General features: G+C 36.3%; 3 protein-coding genes across 8 annotated transcripts; 1 reads left to right on the forward strand and 2 right to left on the reverse strand.

Moving 5' to 3' along the window:
- Positions 1–110: 110 nt before the first annotated feature.
- LOC116030044 (transcription factor RF2a) lies at positions 111–3568 on the reverse strand. Its single transcript, XM_031272145.1, has 5 exons — positions 3292–3568; positions 1712–3127; positions 1495–1627; positions 1324–1408; positions 111–768 (listed from the first exon to the last, which is right to left on the reverse strand). Exons 2-5 carry the CDS (start codon positions 3016–3018, stop codon positions 506–508), a joined length of 1788 nt encoding a protein of 595 aa, XP_031128005.1. The 5' UTR covers positions 3019–3127; positions 3292–3568; the 3' UTR covers positions 111–505.
- Positions 3569–5840: 2272 nt separating this feature from the next.
- Positions 5841–9129, reverse strand: LOC116030874 (protein BASIC PENTACYSTEINE5-like). Of its 6 annotated transcripts, none has more exons than XM_031273232.1 (3): positions 8911–9129; positions 7064–7166; positions 5841–6901 (listed from the first exon to the last, which is right to left on the reverse strand). In XM_031273232.1, the coding sequence occupies exons 2-3, from the start codon at positions 7127–7129 to the stop codon at positions 6059–6061; spliced, it is 909 nt and encodes a 302-aa protein (XP_031129092.1). In that variant the 5' UTR covers positions 7130–7166; positions 8911–9129; the 3' UTR covers positions 5841–6058. The 6 variants fall into 6 exon arrangements, with proteins under 6 accessions (XP_031129092.1, XP_031129091.1, XP_031129090.1 ...); XM_031273231.1 differs by having other exon boundaries at positions 7064–7296; XM_031273230.1 differs by having other exon boundaries at positions 5841–6904; positions 7064–7296.
- A 1214-nt stretch (positions 9130–10343) lies between these two features.
- Positions 10344–13214, forward strand: LOC116030938 (V-type proton ATPase 16 kDa proteolipid subunit-like). The gene is made up of 3 exons (XM_031273308.1): positions 10344–10565; positions 10676–10961; positions 12798–13214. The coding sequence occupies exons 1-3, from the start codon at positions 10487–10489 to the stop codon at positions 12928–12930; spliced, it is 498 nt and encodes a 165-aa protein (XP_031129168.1). The 5' UTR covers positions 10344–10486; the 3' UTR covers positions 12931–13214.
- The last annotated feature ends 4568 nt before the right edge of the window (positions 13215–17782 follow it).

Consider the following 17782-nt stretch of genomic DNA (forward strand, 5'->3'; position numbering starts at 1 on the left):
TGTCTTTGCTTATGAATAAATCAATTGAGGAGCCAAATTGGTTCTATTTCTATTAAAAAACAAGAGCAAATGAATAATGCCATTTAGGCTAAGAAACACTATATATCCACTTTGGGGCAATTAAGGTTTCTGCTACCCTCAATATTAAGACCTCCGAAACATACAATGGTTCATCACAGAGCAAGCAACAAAAATAAAGGAGCTTTGAAAACCACTACTGTTGACAGAACAACTGAGTTCACCTTTCCAAATGTCATAAGTTCATGTAAACAATATATACTCCCTACTATATTTAAAGCCTGTATATGACAAGTAACCGAAATTAAAGTGCTTAAGAGTAGTACATCATGTAAAATGCTGCCTTGGCATGTTTCTTGCAAACACAAAACTAATGAATGAATGCATTGAATGGGATATTACTAGTATAGAATGCAGGGCCATAGGCACACATTGATTTTTTTTCTTTTTCTTTATCAAATTGTGTGCCGTCGATCAAAAGCTGCTATTACTTCGACTCATGCTTTGCTGATGCAGTATTGTTATGCTGAGGCTGAGGCTGACCATGAGCCTGAGATTGAGACTGGGACGATTGTTGATGCTGTTGCTGTTGCTGCAACTGATGCATGTTTACTCGAGCAGACTGATGTTGGTGCATCGGCAACATCTGAGGATTGATCGAAAGCTGTTGGAATTTGGTGGCATCTCCGTTTAGTTCAGCCGTTGCTATCTTCAGGCGTTGGACTTCCGCAGTTAATGCTTCATTCAGAGCTGTTTTCAGCAATAGTATAGTTAGGTTGCATACTTCATTGAACCCTACTGCCAACTCAATCACTCTATACATGATTTTCTTTAAAAACATCATTCTACATAGCACTCGGGCATACAAAGAACTAGACACAAATAACAATACATCCTAACAAAGAGGTCTCATGTGAAAATTTGGATTGGTTCCACATAATTCAATTGGCTATAAGCAAAAGCAGAGCAGCAATCAAGAAGTATTCAAGTTAGTGTAATGTATACTACTTCAATTTGATTCACAAACTACAACTAAGCACATGCACACTAAAATAAATCCAACATGTTCATTATGTTTAACCATGCAATGCACAAGAACTTATACCATTACAGAGTTGAGCTTGTTAATTTGGGTCAATTCCACATAAATTCAATTGGCAACAATCAATGAACAGTGATCAAGTTAGTGTAATGTATGCTAAACTCCAATTTGATTCACAATCCACAATTTAGTGTTCACACAAAAGAATAAGTTCAACATGTGCTCATTATGTTTATCCAAGCAACAAAAGAAAAGAATCATACCATCACGGAGTTGAGCTTGTTGTTCCATGGCTTGCAAGCGAAACTTCAACTCATTATTTTGGCTTGTTAGCCCAGCAGAGTCTCTCTGAATGATAAAAGAAAAACTCAGTAAGATTATGAATATTAAAAGGTCTGCCACAAAAAATGTTTTAAGCAATGCAACATTAACACCTGCAGAAGTGTAAGTTGGGCAGACAATGTTGTAGCCTCAGTCTGCAATGTTTGCACCTTATGTTCCAACTCTGCAATGTACCTCATCTTGCGTTCCTTTGAACGAGCAGCAGATTGACGGTTGGCCAAAATTCTAGAACAAGATAATTAGACTATATCATCTGCTGCACACCGAAAGAAATTGAGGCTTAATATTCAAAATGAAATGTACTATTACCTTTTGGCACGCTTTGGATCTGTTAATGCAATCTCAGCAAGTTTCTCATTCGCCATGATCTTTTTCAGTTCAGCCCCACTAAATTCACCGTTCCCAAACTCCAAACTAAATGTGTTTGAATTTGAATCTAGAGAATTGGTTGGGGAGAGATTCCCAGGGCGAGTTCCAGGTGACGGGGGCAATTTTGGTGAATCATCAGAGAAGTTTAGTTTTCCCATAAAGCTGTCCATGGAAACACTCCTATAGTGTCTGGTGGTTGGGGCAATATCTCCCCCTGCATTCCTTTTAACCCCTTCTCTCTTTTCAGTTGAAGAAGGCATTCCTGACATGTGCATACTATTTCCGCTTTCATTAACACTGCTCGTTGCTTCATTATCACTGCTATCAGCACCATTTGTCTTTGTACCGCTAGCCCTACTATCTAAATCTTCATGGTTTTCACTGCCTAGCTTCTCATCAGCACCTGAAGAGTTCAATGCATCTATGGTATCCAAATTCATATAGGCGGAAAACAGATCATCAACAACTTCTCCTTCAGATTTTCTCTCACCCATTCCTTCAGCATTGCTCTCGCAGCCCTTATCAACACTAGTTTCCCGTTTAACCAGCTGCACTGGCTTGCCACCCGAATTCTCTTTTCCAGGCAGTGACCTATCTAAAGCACCTGCACTCCCTAATGGGACAAGTGGGGGCGAGGATTGCAGGATACTAGAGAACCCAAACGGTATATCACTGTTAGACCGTCTGTGTGACTTACGAGGAGGAAGACTCTCCCCTGCCCGCATCGAATTACACTTTGAGAAAGGAGAGGGCGGCAATAGAGAATGTGAATTGCCATCCCGTTCCCCCATTGAAGCATCAGTAGACATGTGGTCAGTAAGGGATGTCAAAGGGGATTCCCGATATGGCGAGGGGCTTAACGGTGGCAAGGAATCAAGAGAGAAAAATGAAGGCTGTGATAGAGATCGGGAGTGAGAAGGCCCTGGGCTTGAATTACTAAAATTCTGGACACCCATCTGCTGATTCACCTGCCGGGACACCGGGATCTGCGAATAAGGCGAAATGGGAGGCATTTGTGGATGAGAAGGTGGGATGCCGGCCCTTTTGCTTGTGTTTTCGGAGCTAAAATTTGGAGAGAACTGTCGCATTTGACTCTGAAATTGCGAAGTATTCAGCTGGGGTATGTCAAGTTGGTTCATTGAACCAGGTTGTTGTTGTTTAGGAAGAACTGGAGATGATGATTTCCCAAAAGATGATTGAAGTCTGTGGATCATATCAGTATTAACTTCCTCACCATTACCACCCATTTTCACTCCAAAATTCCAACTGCAACACTTAAATAGATATCAATACCACTAATACTCAACCAGTGATCTCAAAGATGACTACAACCCTAAGTTTTCATTTCAGTAGACCCTGAATTGTAAACAGCACCAAAACAGCAAAGGTTTAGCTTGCATAAACGCCAAAATCCACAACAGAAATCAACAATCTCAGGAAAAAGTATTCAAAACCAGTAACAGAAAGCAGTGAAATTGGGATAAAAGGCAAGCAAAAGCTGCCATAAGCAGCGCAAATACCTGAGAGCGAATCGGACACTTTCAGGAGGGAGAGCGGCGCACGTTAGCGAGAGTTTATCCGCCACATTTTAGGGTAGAAGGAGGAGTGGGGACGGAGACACCGAAGCCTCAGGCCAGGCCAAGGAAGGTCTACCTCTCTCTCTTTCTCTCTCTTCTGCGTGTGTTCCTCGCTTTCTCTCACTAAAAGTATATGTATATGTATATCTCTCTCTCTCTCTCTTTCTCTCTCTCCCTCTATATCGACGATGAGTAAACTACAACAACTCGTATTATTACACGGATTTCATGACTACTGCTACAATAGCGTACTCACACAGTCACACTTTTACTACTTAGACGCGTGCATTTAATATGAATTTGAATTTCATTTCTGTGGAATTTGCATTTGGCTGCATTTCAATTTCATTCCGACTGCATTTAGCATATCTTTTTTATTTTTTCCCCCCTCTATCACCGCAGATTATGTAGCAATGAATCTCTCTGTCTCTCTCTCTCTAAAAGGATATTTTGGCCTTTTCGGGGATGATAGCATTTGGTGCAAATTGCAAATTCGCAATGCAATCACTTGTCACGAGCGTGTAACGCACTGCCAAGTGACAATCAAATGCGTTTTCCCTTTTTATCTTTTGAAATAAAATAAAAACTTTTAAAACGTGATATGTTAATTTGATAAATAAAAAAAAAATCAATTGAGAGGAGGCGGGAATTGGTAGGACATTAAGTTCATCTCATGTGATTCTTTGATTTATTAATTTCAATGAAACACGAAAAGAATTGCGATCGTGTTTTGTTCACGATAGACGTAACACATTGAAAACTCTTAATCTTTGTAGATCTAAATATTGCACTCTTTGAAAACTTCGCAAATAAGACACATAGGGAGTTTGAGGTTATTTAGCCAATTCATCACATCAACAATGTCACTTTGAACATTGCTATGATATCCCATCGTCAAGGTAAATATAAATGGAGTATTAAAAGACAATTGAAAACGAAACAAGATCTAAAACTTTAAAGTGAGTCGTTGATAATCATTAATAAGCTATTAAGCTCTCATGAATCAGGAAGAAATTAAAAGGATATTTATTTGAATATCATTAAAGTGATTCGTGAATTAGTAAAGAGGGATTAAAGAATTGTCATTTCCAACATATTATTTGGGAGGCAAATTTAACCGTAAATTGGATAGCAACACATGTAATGGAAATAATAAGATTAAGTTACTCTTAACAATTGATAATGTAGTTGTGGTTTAACCACGTTTTGTTTAGTTTGCTTGTTTATGTATTTGTCTATCTTGCTATATAAGGACTATTGATTATAAAGGATAATTTATTTATTTAGTTTATCTTAATCAATTAATGCATACGAAATTATACACTCTCAAGAGTATAATTTATATTTTTACTAAAATTATTTATTGATTAATTTAACACATAACATAATATAAGAAGCCTTTTATACACAAGACATCAAAACCTAGTATATGTGGGCATTCTACATTGTCTTAACTTCAATTGGTGTTGTGCTTGGATAGTTATTAAGTGGGGAATTACAGCATTCATTGTAATTACGGCAGTCATCTTGATGCTTTTAAAAGAAAAGAAAAAATTAAAAGATTTGGCGATTCTAACCTAAATCCAGATTAATCATTACTAATTACTACAGTAATTAAGTGGATAATTTTGCACAGAGATGATCAGGAAAGGTTGACTTGAAAGTTGAAACTTGAAAATCGAGACCTTGGGCCCACCCTTGTTGTAACATCTTTGAATGGTAATAGAGCGTCAAAAAGAAAAGCGGTTGATCCGGAGCATCCACCCATTTGTCAAGCATCAAATTGTACACGAAAAAGAATCCTCGGCCGACATAACTGGGCATGACTAAATATCGTGCCCAATCTTTACATGCTACTTCGGATTTGTCTTATATTTTATTTCAAATGATTGTCTATTTTAGCTCTAAACAATTCCGATCAAATTATAGATGATACTGGAACAACTTATCTTTCCCAAATCTAATTTCTGACTTTTTCTTATTTTTAAAATTAATTAATAAAAATTTTAATTATTGACACATGGCTTCTTTCCACCAATGCTCAGATCCGACCGAGAGCAAGATGTTGGGAATGTAGTCTGCCTAGTATTCATGTGCAATTAACGATAGAGATAACGTCAAATGTGGGTGGGTGGGTAGTAGATAAGATCAAGATCTACACGGCCAGATCTTCAGCACTAATTGGTGGCAAGAAAAAAAAAATTCTTAATTGGTTCGGTCTATACGGAATAAGAAACAACTAACATCGATTGCAAAATTTCCTAGTGTCTATGAACGTGCACTTAGTCAATGATTCCGGCCGGTCTCTAATGATATTTGTGAGACTAACAAGTTTCCTTTCCTGAGATTTCGATAGAAAAAGCCAAGGAAAGTCGTTGCTATGTTTGACCCAGCCTGACATTCTCTTTTCGTGAACTGATTGTGAAATGACAACGTTGTCGGTTGGGTATGACCGCACTTCGATGCCGGAAACCTACTCAATTGGAAGCATAGGGTGAAAAACGTGGATGATTACTCTAATTATTTCCATATTTTACAAGCTCAAACAGACAAACACCTCTATTCCGACATTTCAGAGAAATAAAGTAGTTAACCACGATGAAGGCGATGATGAAAGTGTTTGCTTCTAGCAAATCAAGATTAAAGACAGTTATATACCTAGTATGAAGTCGGAGAATGTACATCCCTACCTGGTGTTTTACTTAATGTATCACTTGATTGTAATGTATCGATTTGTTCCATGCTTGGCCCAGTAGTTTTTGAGGTCGAGTGGGGTAGATAGATCATGGCCTCCAGATGACAACCTTGTAAGCAATCTGCTAAAGACGCTTCCGCTCATCTTCCGCCCAGCAATGCGTCCATGGCGCTTGTGCGGGAGTTGAGGGAGCGGGTATTCTGACAGAGAGGTGGTGCAGCAAGACGACTGCCATCCCCCATTTCCCCACTTGTAGCACTGCCTGGGTACTCCGGTGCATGTGCAGACAGGTGTTGGCATGGTAGACTCGTCGAAATTGATCTGGTTAATGAACCCCAGATTCTGAGCATCCCATTCGGCTTTTGAGCCATCAGTTGTAACATGCCTATTCAAATCCTCGCTGACCCTTTTTGTTTTCCGCGGAGAATCCAGTGACTTTGTTGAATTGGATCTGCTTACTTTTGCTTGTTTCCTTTGCTGTGCCTTGACAACTTCAGATGAAACGGCCGATATGGGAACAGCATCTGTTACAGGCGTATCCCTTGTGTTGCCAGAAGACTGAAAATTATTGCCACGATGTGTTGTGAGGTGGCTCGGGTGCTTTGTTCCACTTATTCTGTAACCTAATGCACTGCTCATGTTATTTTCCTGAAATTGGAGGGCTGCAATTGCATTGTCCCGTTCCCTTAAAGCATTATCTCTCTCAGCAATCGCTGCATCACGCTGTTGGATAACCATGTCCCGCTCCTCTATTGCTGCCTTCTTTTCAGCAAGTGCTCTATCCCGCTCTTCAATAGCAGCATCCCTTTCAGCAAAGAGCATCTTCATATTCATAAGAAAAGCATTCTGTTCCTTCATCTGCTGAGAAACCATGCTCCACTGAGTTACGAAATGATTTTTTGTTGAAAAAGAAAAACATTGTCAGAGTATTTCAAAAACAATACAAAATGAATGAGTAACCTTAATAAATTAGGGAATTGTATACTTTTACTATATATCCACTATATTCCTACTGATTACCTGTGGGTGACCTCCTCTGTAGCAATCCATCCTCTGTCTCCTGTTTTCTTGCCCACCATCATCCATCTTGACATGAAGTAATCTAGAGAGCAACTTATGTATCCTATTACGCAGAGTTTGATATCAAATCACTCTCTGCTGAAAAATCACACTGCAGCTGGAAGGGGGAAAAAGTTTTCCAAGACTTCATGTACAGAATTTATGCAGACGTATCAAAAGAGAAATGAGAATTTCTGCAGAATGTATACAAGAATCAAGTTGTAAGAAACAGTAAGGGGAGAAACATATTAAAGATTACGCATTCAGCACCCACCAACTTATGAGCTCAAATTCCGTTTCAAAACATTTGTCCTATCAACTTCATTGCTAAAATTACAATTCAAACAAAAATCCCAAATAATTTCAAAAGAATAGTTTACATTAGTCGAATACGATAAACCATAAACTGGTTTCAATAATGTTCATTACAGTTCATTGAGCTCATGAACATTGAAATGGTGGAAGCAAATACTCTACATGTTACATCTAACTGATTGTGATATTATGTTGGGCTGTTGGCAATGACATTTTACAATGTTGCAAACTACTCTTAAAGCCCTACTAAAGGAATCATTCAGTGAGAGCAGATATGATAGGACAGAAAAAAACAAAACACGACAGCATATAACTGTCATAGCTATAGAGCAAATATACTGATCCTATATATGCAAATAAAAACTCCCTCTAAAACTTCCAGACAAGAAAACTACTGTAAGCACCAAAATCCAGATTTCTGCAGTTGAGGACAAGGAAAAGCAAACATAGTTTTCGGCTAGAGAAAAAAAAAATCTTCAGAGTAAAGGAGAATATTGATTGCAAAAAGTACTCAACCACACTGTACATACTAGCAGTGGATATAGAGATTTTTGCTTATTCCTTACAAGAGGGTGAAAAAGACTGAAATGGAATAGGAATCATTGCTAAATTAGCATATGTAAAAAGCAGTTATTACACAATTAATTATACAAACAAGTAAACAACTAAAACTAATGCCATGAGATCCTCCAACAAATTAGACCATACACTGTATATATCTTCATCTCAAGATATAACCTTTTTTATTCATCGAGTATATCTAACAAACACTACATTATATGCGCCATATTTTCTTAGAAAAGATCTTTGCATTTTGACAAAGGAAATTTGCATAATCAACACTTCAAAAAGATGCATGATGACTTTTCAGAACATGAAAATCGTGCATCCATTACTCCGAAGATGATATGAATATAGAATAACTGATTTAATCTAAACTACAGTCAAGAACTTCCAATCTAATATACACAGATGAACTAGAGAGCTATAAGAGTGGATAATGAGAGTCCTTTGTCCACAACTTCATATGGTTACCCCTATTGCAGAGGAAAACAGTAGCTATTCACTGTTCTAATAGATGAGTTTTGAAATCAAGGCAGTTGAATATACTAAAATTTGCTTTCTTGCGAACATTCGAACTAAAAGACTTTGTCAATCAAGTCCACCGGAGAGTAGACTTTCGTGAATAGTGAATGCTCGGCTTCATCTACTTCGAAACAAAATTCACCGCCCAGAAATAGAGAAGTGCATATATATATTTGATAAATTCGAAGAAAAAAAAAGTATGTAAATAACATAGAGAAATCACTCAATAGACAAACAAACATATTAAGAAAACCCTAGGATTTGAGCATTCACGAGACAGAGCGAGCAGGGAACACGGACAAACAATGCTGAGACACGACTGCGCTTTTCGAGAGAAGCAAATTGCAAGGCGAAAGGTTAAAATAGTAAGAAATCAAAATGGTCGAATACAAAAAGTTGAGAACTACCTAGCGGGCAACTAAGGCGACGAAGGTGGTCGGGGAGCAGTAGAATCCGTCAGAAAAGGGAAGAAACGCATCTACCGTAAACCCTCCGAAGAAACGAGCAGTTTCGAGTCCGATGATAAAAGCTTACTTGTTCTACTGTTTCTCTTTGATTCTACATTTCTACACCGTAGTCGCCAACGCTCTTGTGGACTTGTCCGACCGCTCAATAAAAATGTGGGCCTTAATGCGTTATTGATTTTTCCGTGCACTTCTTTGATGGTTTATAACTGGAGTCTATAATCCAAAGAGATCCACAATAGATAAATTATCATAATGATAAATTCTATAATGTACAACTTATTGTTGCTCACATTGTTCAAATAGTTGATTCTGAATAGCTCATTTGATAGAACGTCACATACCTCACTTTTTTGTGTGTGTTAATTCAATCAACTCTATCCTTATAGAAATCTTAATAGTATATATTATTGTACGAAATGTAAAAGGATTATCTAATCATATATACTTACTATGATATTATCTTTCCAGATAGAAAGTCTTAGGTCCTATCTCAATCAAAGATGTTGACATATTATATTGAACATATATTATAAGAAGTGATGAGAAATATTAGTCGAGAATGACTTTCCCTCCGACCGTACAAATACTCGGTACCCAGACAAATCACCAAGATGAGTCATTTTCGACCTCGACTAACCATAGTCACGACCCACTCGACCTCAAGCCAAAATCGAGCTAATTAATGACCTCTTGGGCCCTCGTTGTTTGTGAAACAGCCAGTCCATTTTAGGTTGGGGCGATCATTCCGAGCAGGGACACTACCCCAATCCAATCCTATTCTAGTAGGCATTCAAGAGTCTTAGTACACGTGGCTGGTGAGGCGCTACTCCCAAGGTCGCCTATTGCATGCATGCACGCCACGTGTTAGGCATGCAATGGCTCAACATGTGTCTCATTTCCTCATTTATAAATACTGCATTTATGGCAGAATGGATGAACTTTTTGACAATCGTATCTACCTCATACATGTTCAGAACCCTTGATCTCAGTTCAACTACTCGATCTTAAATTTGTAACCATCAAGCAGACTAGCTGAGGATCCTTTTACGATCCAATATCGATACTTATACGCATTTGCGGGAATTAGCGTATTTACCCCCATCAACTAGGTTAGATTTAAAAATAAAAATAAAAAATAATAAAAAAAACAAACAAACAAACCATTGTTGTAAAAGGCTTTGAGGCAAAAAGTGAGCAATTTGAAGACGAAGGGGCCCAAGTTTATTCAACCTTCTTTGGGCTCAAGACGTAAGAAGCCTAGTAGGAATAAATGAATAATTCCTGCCCAGGCCCATTGATGTCACGTGAACCACGCGTTTGTGTGACTGCCTCGTCGACACTCGACAGGACATCATTGTACAGTCCCACTGCACCATCGTTTCTTGGCGGTATAGGCTCTACACCAAACCTCATTCCTACAGATTGGATAGGTAAACAAAAGAGAAGTTAGGTATCCACACACAAGAGCTCGATAGCTAATCTCAGATCCCATATCCGCTCCAAAGATCAAGCAATAATGTCTTCTGCATTCAGCGGCGATGAAACTGCTCCCTTTTTCGGCTTCCTCGGCGCCGCTGCCGCTCTCGTCTTCTCCTGTACGCATTTTTCTATCCCTAATCCGCGTGTATTATGTATCTCTAGATTCCTATACTGCTTTGATATGTGTGCGGATCTGAATTGGTTGATTGATTGATTGATTTTGTAGGTATGGGGGCAGCTTACGGAACTGCGAAGAGCGGGGTAGGAGTGGCGTCCATGGGTGTGATGCGGCCGGAGCTGGTGATGAAATCGATCGTGCCGGTTGTTATGGCCGGTGTGCTCGGTATTTATGGCTTGATTATTGCTGTGATCATCAGTACCGGTATTAACCCCAAAACCAAGTCTTATTATCTATTCGATGGCTATGCACATCTCTCATCCGGTCTCGCTTGTGGCCTCGCCGGCCTATCCGCCGGAATGGCCATTGGGATCGTTGGCGATGCTGGTGTCAGGTAATGCTTTGACTTATGCCCTAGTTTACCTGTTACGGAATCTCTCTCAAGCTAATTGCAGCAACATTGTATCTGGTTGATGAAACTCTCACAAGGAATTGATGGGATTGCTTCAAAATCCTAACTTTCTTAGCAATAGTCCCTGTATTGGAATTAGGAAAGGAACTTACCCTTTATGTTTGCAGAAATTGCTTATATTTGGTATAAGAGTACTTCTATAGCAGAGTTAAAATTGAATGTCAAACTTTAGGAAGAGCTTAGGATGTAGTAATGAAAACCAAGTGAAGAAGTCTTATACCCACCAGAATGATCTTTGCCCTGTTTGGTAAAATAGTTAGCTTATTGGACAATTTTAGCTTATTTGACCACCTATTAGTTGTTTGACTTGGTTAAATAATCAATATAAGTGTTTGGTTAATCAGCTTTTTGTAATTCTAAAATGCTCAAATTCAAAAAGCTGCCCAAAGCAACTTTTTCAATTAGCTTTTTGAGAAAAGAAATTATACCAAACAACTAATTTACTAAACGTTTTTCTACAACCAGCTAATGTTATCAATTAGTTATACCCTCTAACCCAATCAGCTAACAACTATGAGTTTAATTCGTTAATATAGCAACTTACATTAGCATAGAATAAATTTTATGTTCTATGACTTTAGTTGTTATACGCTATTAGGCTTTAAATTTTCTCAAGTATGGAGATTGGAGATTGTTACGGTATCATAGAACTTCTGCACATCCTTTAAGAGAAAGGCTGCTTTGTCTCCTTAGTTGGAGTATAACCTATTGCATGTCTGCTTCTGTTAAACATTAGTAGTATTCTAAATCATTAACTTTTCAGACATTTTTAGGATTGCCAGTAATTTACTAGAATACTTTTCCAACATTAGCACCCTATATTCTTAACATTTCCAATGTAGCTATGCCAGTAATTTACTAGCATTTGAATTTCATATGTGCCACTTTCCTTGTCAGAATCATTTGAAAAATCAAGTGGGATAAGCATATCCATCATTTATGGTATACTAGAAAGGCCACTTATTAGTTTCAAAAAAAGAAAGGCCACTTATTAGAATATTGTAATATGCATCTATTTGCATGCCCCACCATTGGAAATGTGAGGAGGGTCTCTTGTTGGTAAAAAGGCACAAGTTGGGTTTAGGAAATTGAGCTCTTTTCCTGTAACCGGTCCATGTTGCAGCCGAGGTGTTCTAAGTATTATAATTGATCTTTCTTCTAAGTGCATGTCTAGGCAATTGGGCTGTACCCCTTTGGTGCTTTTATTAACAGACCTATTTAATTGTTAAAGAATATATATGATATGCATGCCCTGCCTGGCTGCCTCTACCTTTTTTTATGAACAATTTAATTGACATGATAGTGAAGTTATGCAAGATGGCATATACTAAGAATTGAACGATATGATGATGGAATAGCTCAAACTTGTGTCTAGTATATTTCCGTTCTAGTATTACATTTGTCCTTTGTAATTAGTTGAGCATAGAGCTGTAAACAATCCAAATCCGAGCAGACCTTCTTTGTCCGAATTCGAGCTATAGTATTGGGCTCATATCAAATGTAATCAAATCATGTTGAGATTTGTCTCTCTTTCTAAATAGCCTTTAAAGGTTGTTTGTATTTGGTGTTTATCATAAACCAATAATTGAACCAAGAAAAACTATATAAATCAAACCAAGCTTATTGAAAGCATTAGTTCAATAACAGTTCAAGTTAAACATCTTTTGGTTTGCTTCCAGAGTTCCAGTAATTTGTGTTTCATATCATTGAAACAGGCTGCTTGTATTCTTGTGTGCTGAGAACATTTATAATTTGCAGGGCTAATGCACAACAACCTAAGCTTTTTGTCGGGATGATCCTTATTCTTATTTTCGCTGAAGCTTTGGCCCTTTATGGCCTCATTGTTGGCATCATCTTGTCTTCACGAGCTGGTCAATCCAGAGCAGAATAAAAACTGTGGGTTTCGAATACATCATTGTAAGCTGTGTGTTGCACTAGGGAAGCAAAGACAGAACTTTGATTCTTATAAGGTCAGAAGCCTTTGATGTTCCACAACATTCTTCATTCTTGGACTCTCTTCTCTGGCCATTTCTCCTATTTGTAATAGGAAGAACTTAGTTTTTCTGCTAAATAAAAGCTCTCAGAATGCATTCACCTCTAAATTTCCCCCCATTATTTTGTACTTCAAATTTACTGCGACTGTCATTTATGAATAATGTGGACACTGCTTCATCATGTTTAGTCATTGCAACATTTACTTGAATCTAAGGGCTCAAACGAGCCGAGCCAAGCTTGAACCTAGGTGCTCAGAGTCTAAGCTCGAAATAATAATAGTGGCTCGAGTTTGAGTTTGAGCTCGATTGAGTGTAAAAGCTTAAGCTCAAATTAGGCTCACTAATTTTTATACGACTCCAATCTGATTGGTTGGCTTGAATTGAGATCAAGTTTTTATCTATGTGTGTGCATATAATTATATATGTATCACTCATGAGTAGCTCGGCAAGTTATGAGCCAATAATTTTTAACTTTTAACTAATTAGCATGAGTTTGAATTCGACCGAATTTAATAAAATTTTGATTAAAGTTCTCATGAGTAGCGCTAATTCATTTGCACCTTATGAGTTTAACAAAAAATTGTCTCTCCTGGAAGGAATGTAATAAGATCGAATTAATAAAAGAAAATAAAGTTCACTCATACCTAAATTAAAGGAAAAAGTGAAAAAGAAAAGAAAAAGAATTATTTCCCATAGACGATTGAGTGGTAGAACCAAAAGAAAAGAAAGAAAAAAAGATAGTCACCCGTATCAAATGACGCGATTCTGTTAGTAAAAAACGAAATTTTTATTATCTAAATTAAAGGAAAAAGTGAAAAAGAAAAGAAAAAGAATTATTTCCCTTAGACGATTGAGTGGTAAGGGACAAAGAACAGTTTGTTTCCATTTTCTTTAATATTTAATAAAATAATATATGTAATAATCGTTTTAAAATTAGACCAATGATTGCTGCAGTTACGATTCTCGTTCCCATCTTTTTAAAATAATAATTTTTAAAAATCGGTTTTATCAAAAGTGGACCCCCAGAGTTGCGCAAATGCGCCAAAAACGATATTAGGATTTTGCAATAGATAACATATTTAAAATGGAAAGACATTACGTGAGTCGCATGAAAATAAAATTAGGTCATGGTTTAGATCACTTTATCTCTATTTCGCGTCATACCTAATTAGATTAGGTCAGATGAGCATATTTCATGAACTTTAGGCAACTTTAAAAAAAAAATTAGTAGAAAAAAAAAAATTCATGCAATTATTGGATATAGTCGAACTAACCTAATAAGGTGATAATCACTTAATCAGTGTAATTTGCCCAATATAAATGATCAGGGAATCTTGGATAAGCTTTCTAGAAATTCATGTCGGAGATTAATAGGTCTACTTGGTCCTACAGTATGTTCATTTGTGAGTAGCGGTACGCAAATTATTGTCTGAATCACGGTCTAAAGCGATGTTGTTTTGCTGTTAAAAATAAAAATAAAAATAATTTGGTCCGGATAAATATTGCATCTACTAGATTAGAGCCATCCAATTTCCCGATCTACCGTTTCGTGTCACTAACTCTATTCCAAGGCTCGAACCCATAACCTCCCGTATGAAGGAGCAGCTTGGTGTCATTAGACCACAAGCTCCTTGATAGGTTCTACCATTTCTATTTTATACTATGATCAACAAAATCACTCTTTCCTCTCTATATCATAGTGTGAACTTAGATTCCCAACCCAATAAATTATAAATATAATAAAATAATGAAAAATGACTTTTCATGTCCCATAAGGTCATGATTGAGGATACTTTATTCTCAGAATATTCACTATATAATATATATGATCCCAAAATATTCACCAAATTTGATAATAAATTCGGAATAAATAACATTTTTATTTGATCACATTACGTAGGCCTAACGTCCTGATATGATCATGTGCATGCACCTTATTGTATTAATTGCTCTATGTGTAATGTGTTCTTGTAAGGAATTCATTTATATGTTGTCACGTTCCTGTAGATTGAATAAGAGTATAGGCCAGGCCAACATATATCGCAGTTTCAGTGATTCACGTTTTTGCCTATTTTATTTCATATTTTTTGGTGTTATCATCATGATAATGGAAATACACTGTACATATCACAATAATATAGTCACTTGTATAGCCCTAAAATTGCATGGATATGGAGACAAGCACGACCAGCGTGAATCTCATGCATGCATTTTGGAATACTCTTAATCTCAAACAAGTAATAAATATGCATGTTGATTGGCGTGATCGCTTCGATCTCCTTTGGGCTTTGTGTATTCGAAGTTTCAATGATTTATTTGTTCACAATTCTGTCCTGTATGGGTGTGGGCGCTAACTTGGACTGGAAAAAGGTTGAATCTCCAACCCCAAAATCCCCAACGCATTATAGTAACTCACCTGAATACAGATGCCTCACTTTGAGAGCTTGCTCTCACATTATAGTTGGTGAGACTTGATCCTAAATTTACTTTACCTTTGTGACCAATTGAGTTTCCATGTGGGCATAGATGTATATTATATTGCTAATTGGGGAGAGTTGGGGTATAAATTATTTATTATTACCGTACCCATCAATGTAGATCAGATAACATTTTTGACAAAATATAATCAAAAACAAGGAACACGTTTTGCTGGAGATTGATAGCGGTGATAAATACATACAAAACATCATGCATGCTGTCGAGAACTAATTGGACCACAGGTCCACAGCATTTATCTGATTTTATGGAACTTTTGGTAATGGTGTATAACGTTATACAGTACTAGAATGTTAATTAATGTATTTTGTCGGTAGATAATTTACTATACATTATATGGTGATGCATCCACATGAATCACAATATCTTAATAAAAAATTAATACATTATCTTAAGCTTGCAGTCGCCTGTCGCTACCTGAGAATGTGTTTGTGGGTGAAGAATGTCTTGTGAACTTAGCCAACCACAATGAGGTAAATCAATTTAGATTCATAATTGATCAGTTTAGTTTAAACTGAGTGAGTATGTTAATGGACAACTCTTAAAAAAAGTCAAACTTTAAATGTTCTGATTAACAAGGTAATTAGACAACTAATTCGTGGTAAATCTGATAATTACAAATTGTCACACTTTCTTTAAGAATATTCAATAAATAATTGAAAGAGACTGCACAGTGCAACGTAACAATGACTCGGTAGTTGGTATCTCGACAGTGCTATTACAAATGAAATAACATCCTTTAGTTTGACCTATATTCTATGCTGTGGAACAAACCTAAAGCCAATGCTATCATATCCCAATCGATGATGATGGGAATGGGATATGGTGCAAGTTGGATCGAGGCTACATATACCTTCGTCACTATTTATACATGTTTAATTATCCTTAAACTCATTATATTATGTCTTTCTTAACATTAGAATCTATATGTATAATAGATATTTTTGTTTTTTTTTTCTTTTAATTTATAAAACTTAACAAACTATAAGAGTTTAAATTAATTGTGTCTCATATTATCTTTATCAGAGACTTTAATTTAAAATAATAACCAAAATTTATTACATATGTATTGATTTGAGACACAATTAAATATAAGCGTTTAAATTAATTGTGTCTTAGATATAATCTAAATATGTATGCATGGGAGAAGGAGAATGTTAGAAACATTACGGATAAAACAAGTCAATATGTTTGCATTCTTCCCTCTTAAAGTTGCATTCGAGATGGTCTAAGTTCATCCTCCATTCATTAATATGAATACCAATAACAAAATCCAGTGAGTTAAATTTATAGATATCTTCCTCCCAAATATAGTATAGGTTTATAGACATCTAAATATAGTATAAACTTTAGAAAAAAAGTTTAAGAGTAATTAATATTTAAAATTAAATATAATAATTTATTAAAAATTGTTTTGGGTATCTGATCTGTCTGTCATTATCTCATGAAATTCTCGCAGATAATTGTTGTGGTGTCTTTGTTAGGTATGGTCTGTGCCCTGTGGGGCAGTTAAAACTTTAGTTGGAATCTGGGGGTTTATGCAATTGGGGTGGGCTTGGACCTTTGCACCAACTTGCTGGGTATCTGGTCATCAACACAAGATGAAAAGTTGACTATTAGCCACGTAACGGTAAAAAGAATCACATAAATGTTTTTAAAAAATTTTTAAATTATGATTCTCATATTAAAAATTTATGAGTTTGATACTTAATTATTTATAAATTTTTTTTGTTTTACTGAATAATAAATTTGAATCAACTCAAATAGACTACCGTGACTTAATTAAGTTGCTCTAGTTTGACCTAAAGACATCACAATTGACATGTAGCGTATTGATTTAGTCCTTAAGTAGTAGTCTATGTGAATTAACATACCTAACTCCAAGTACTTTTTTTTTTTTTGAAAACTAACTCCAAGTACTTAATCCACCAGGGTTATTCGTTGGAGGGTGCTGTAGGAATATAAATGAGCACCTTATTAATGGTCATGACGACCACATATGATAGCGAAGGCGTGTCTTCATTGCAAATTAAAGTAGTCATCTATTGAGAGTAATTTAATCGTTAGAAATGAATTATAAATAAGTTAGTAGTCTTAAAATGACGAACTAAATGTCTTATCAGTGTAACTTTACTCTACTAAATTTTCTTATTAGAAATATAAGTATTTTTCCTTATGCGAGTGAATTATATACCATCACTTGTGACAAAAAAAAAAAAAAAAAAAAAAAAAAAAAAAAAAAAAAAAAAAAAA

Source organism: Ipomoea triloba, chromosome 9, assembly GCF_003576645.1.
Source record: "Ipomoea triloba cultivar NCNSP0323 chromosome 9, ASM357664v1".
Classification (NCBI taxonomy): domain Eukaryota; kingdom Viridiplantae; phylum Streptophyta; class Magnoliopsida; order Solanales; family Convolvulaceae; genus Ipomoea; species Ipomoea triloba.

What these genes read in the sequence shown, in the direction of transcription:
- LOC116030044 (XM_031272145.1), bottom strand. Translation starts at nt 3,018, where the DNA reads ATGGGTGGTAATGGTGAGGAAGTTAATACTGATATGATCCACAGACTT. An exon ending in GATCCAAAGCGTGCCAAAAG is followed by an intron (nt 1,628 to 1,711) that starts GTAATAGTACAT and finishes ATCTTGTTCTAG; the next exon opens with AATTTTGGCCAACCGTCAAT. An exon ending in ACAAGCTCAACTCCGTGATG is followed by an intron (nt 769 to 1,323) that starts GTATGATTCTTT and finishes TGCTGAAAACAG; the next exon opens with CTCTGAATGAAGCATTAACT.
- LOC116030874 (XM_031273229.1), bottom strand. Translation starts at nt 7,129, where the DNA reads ATGGATGATGGTGGGCAAGAAAACAGGAGACAGAGGATGGATTGCTAC. An exon ending in ACAGAGGAGGTCACCCACAG is followed by an intron (nt 6,923 to 7,063) that starts GTAATCAGTAGG and finishes TTCGTAACTCAG; the next exon opens with TGGAGCATGGTTTCTCAGCA.
- LOC116030938 (XM_031273308.1), top strand. Translation starts at nt 10,487, where the DNA reads ATGTCTTCTGCATTCAGCGGCGATGAAACTGCTCCCTTTTTCGGCTTC. An exon ending in TGCCGCTCTCGTCTTCTCCT is followed by an intron (nt 10,566 to 10,675) that starts GTACGCATTTTT and finishes TTGATTTTGTAG; the next exon opens with GTATGGGGGCAGCTTACGGA. An exon ending in GTTGGCGATGCTGGTGTCAG is followed by an intron (nt 10,962 to 12,797) that starts GTAATGCTTTGA and finishes TATAATTTGCAG; the next exon opens with GGCTAATGCACAACAACCTA.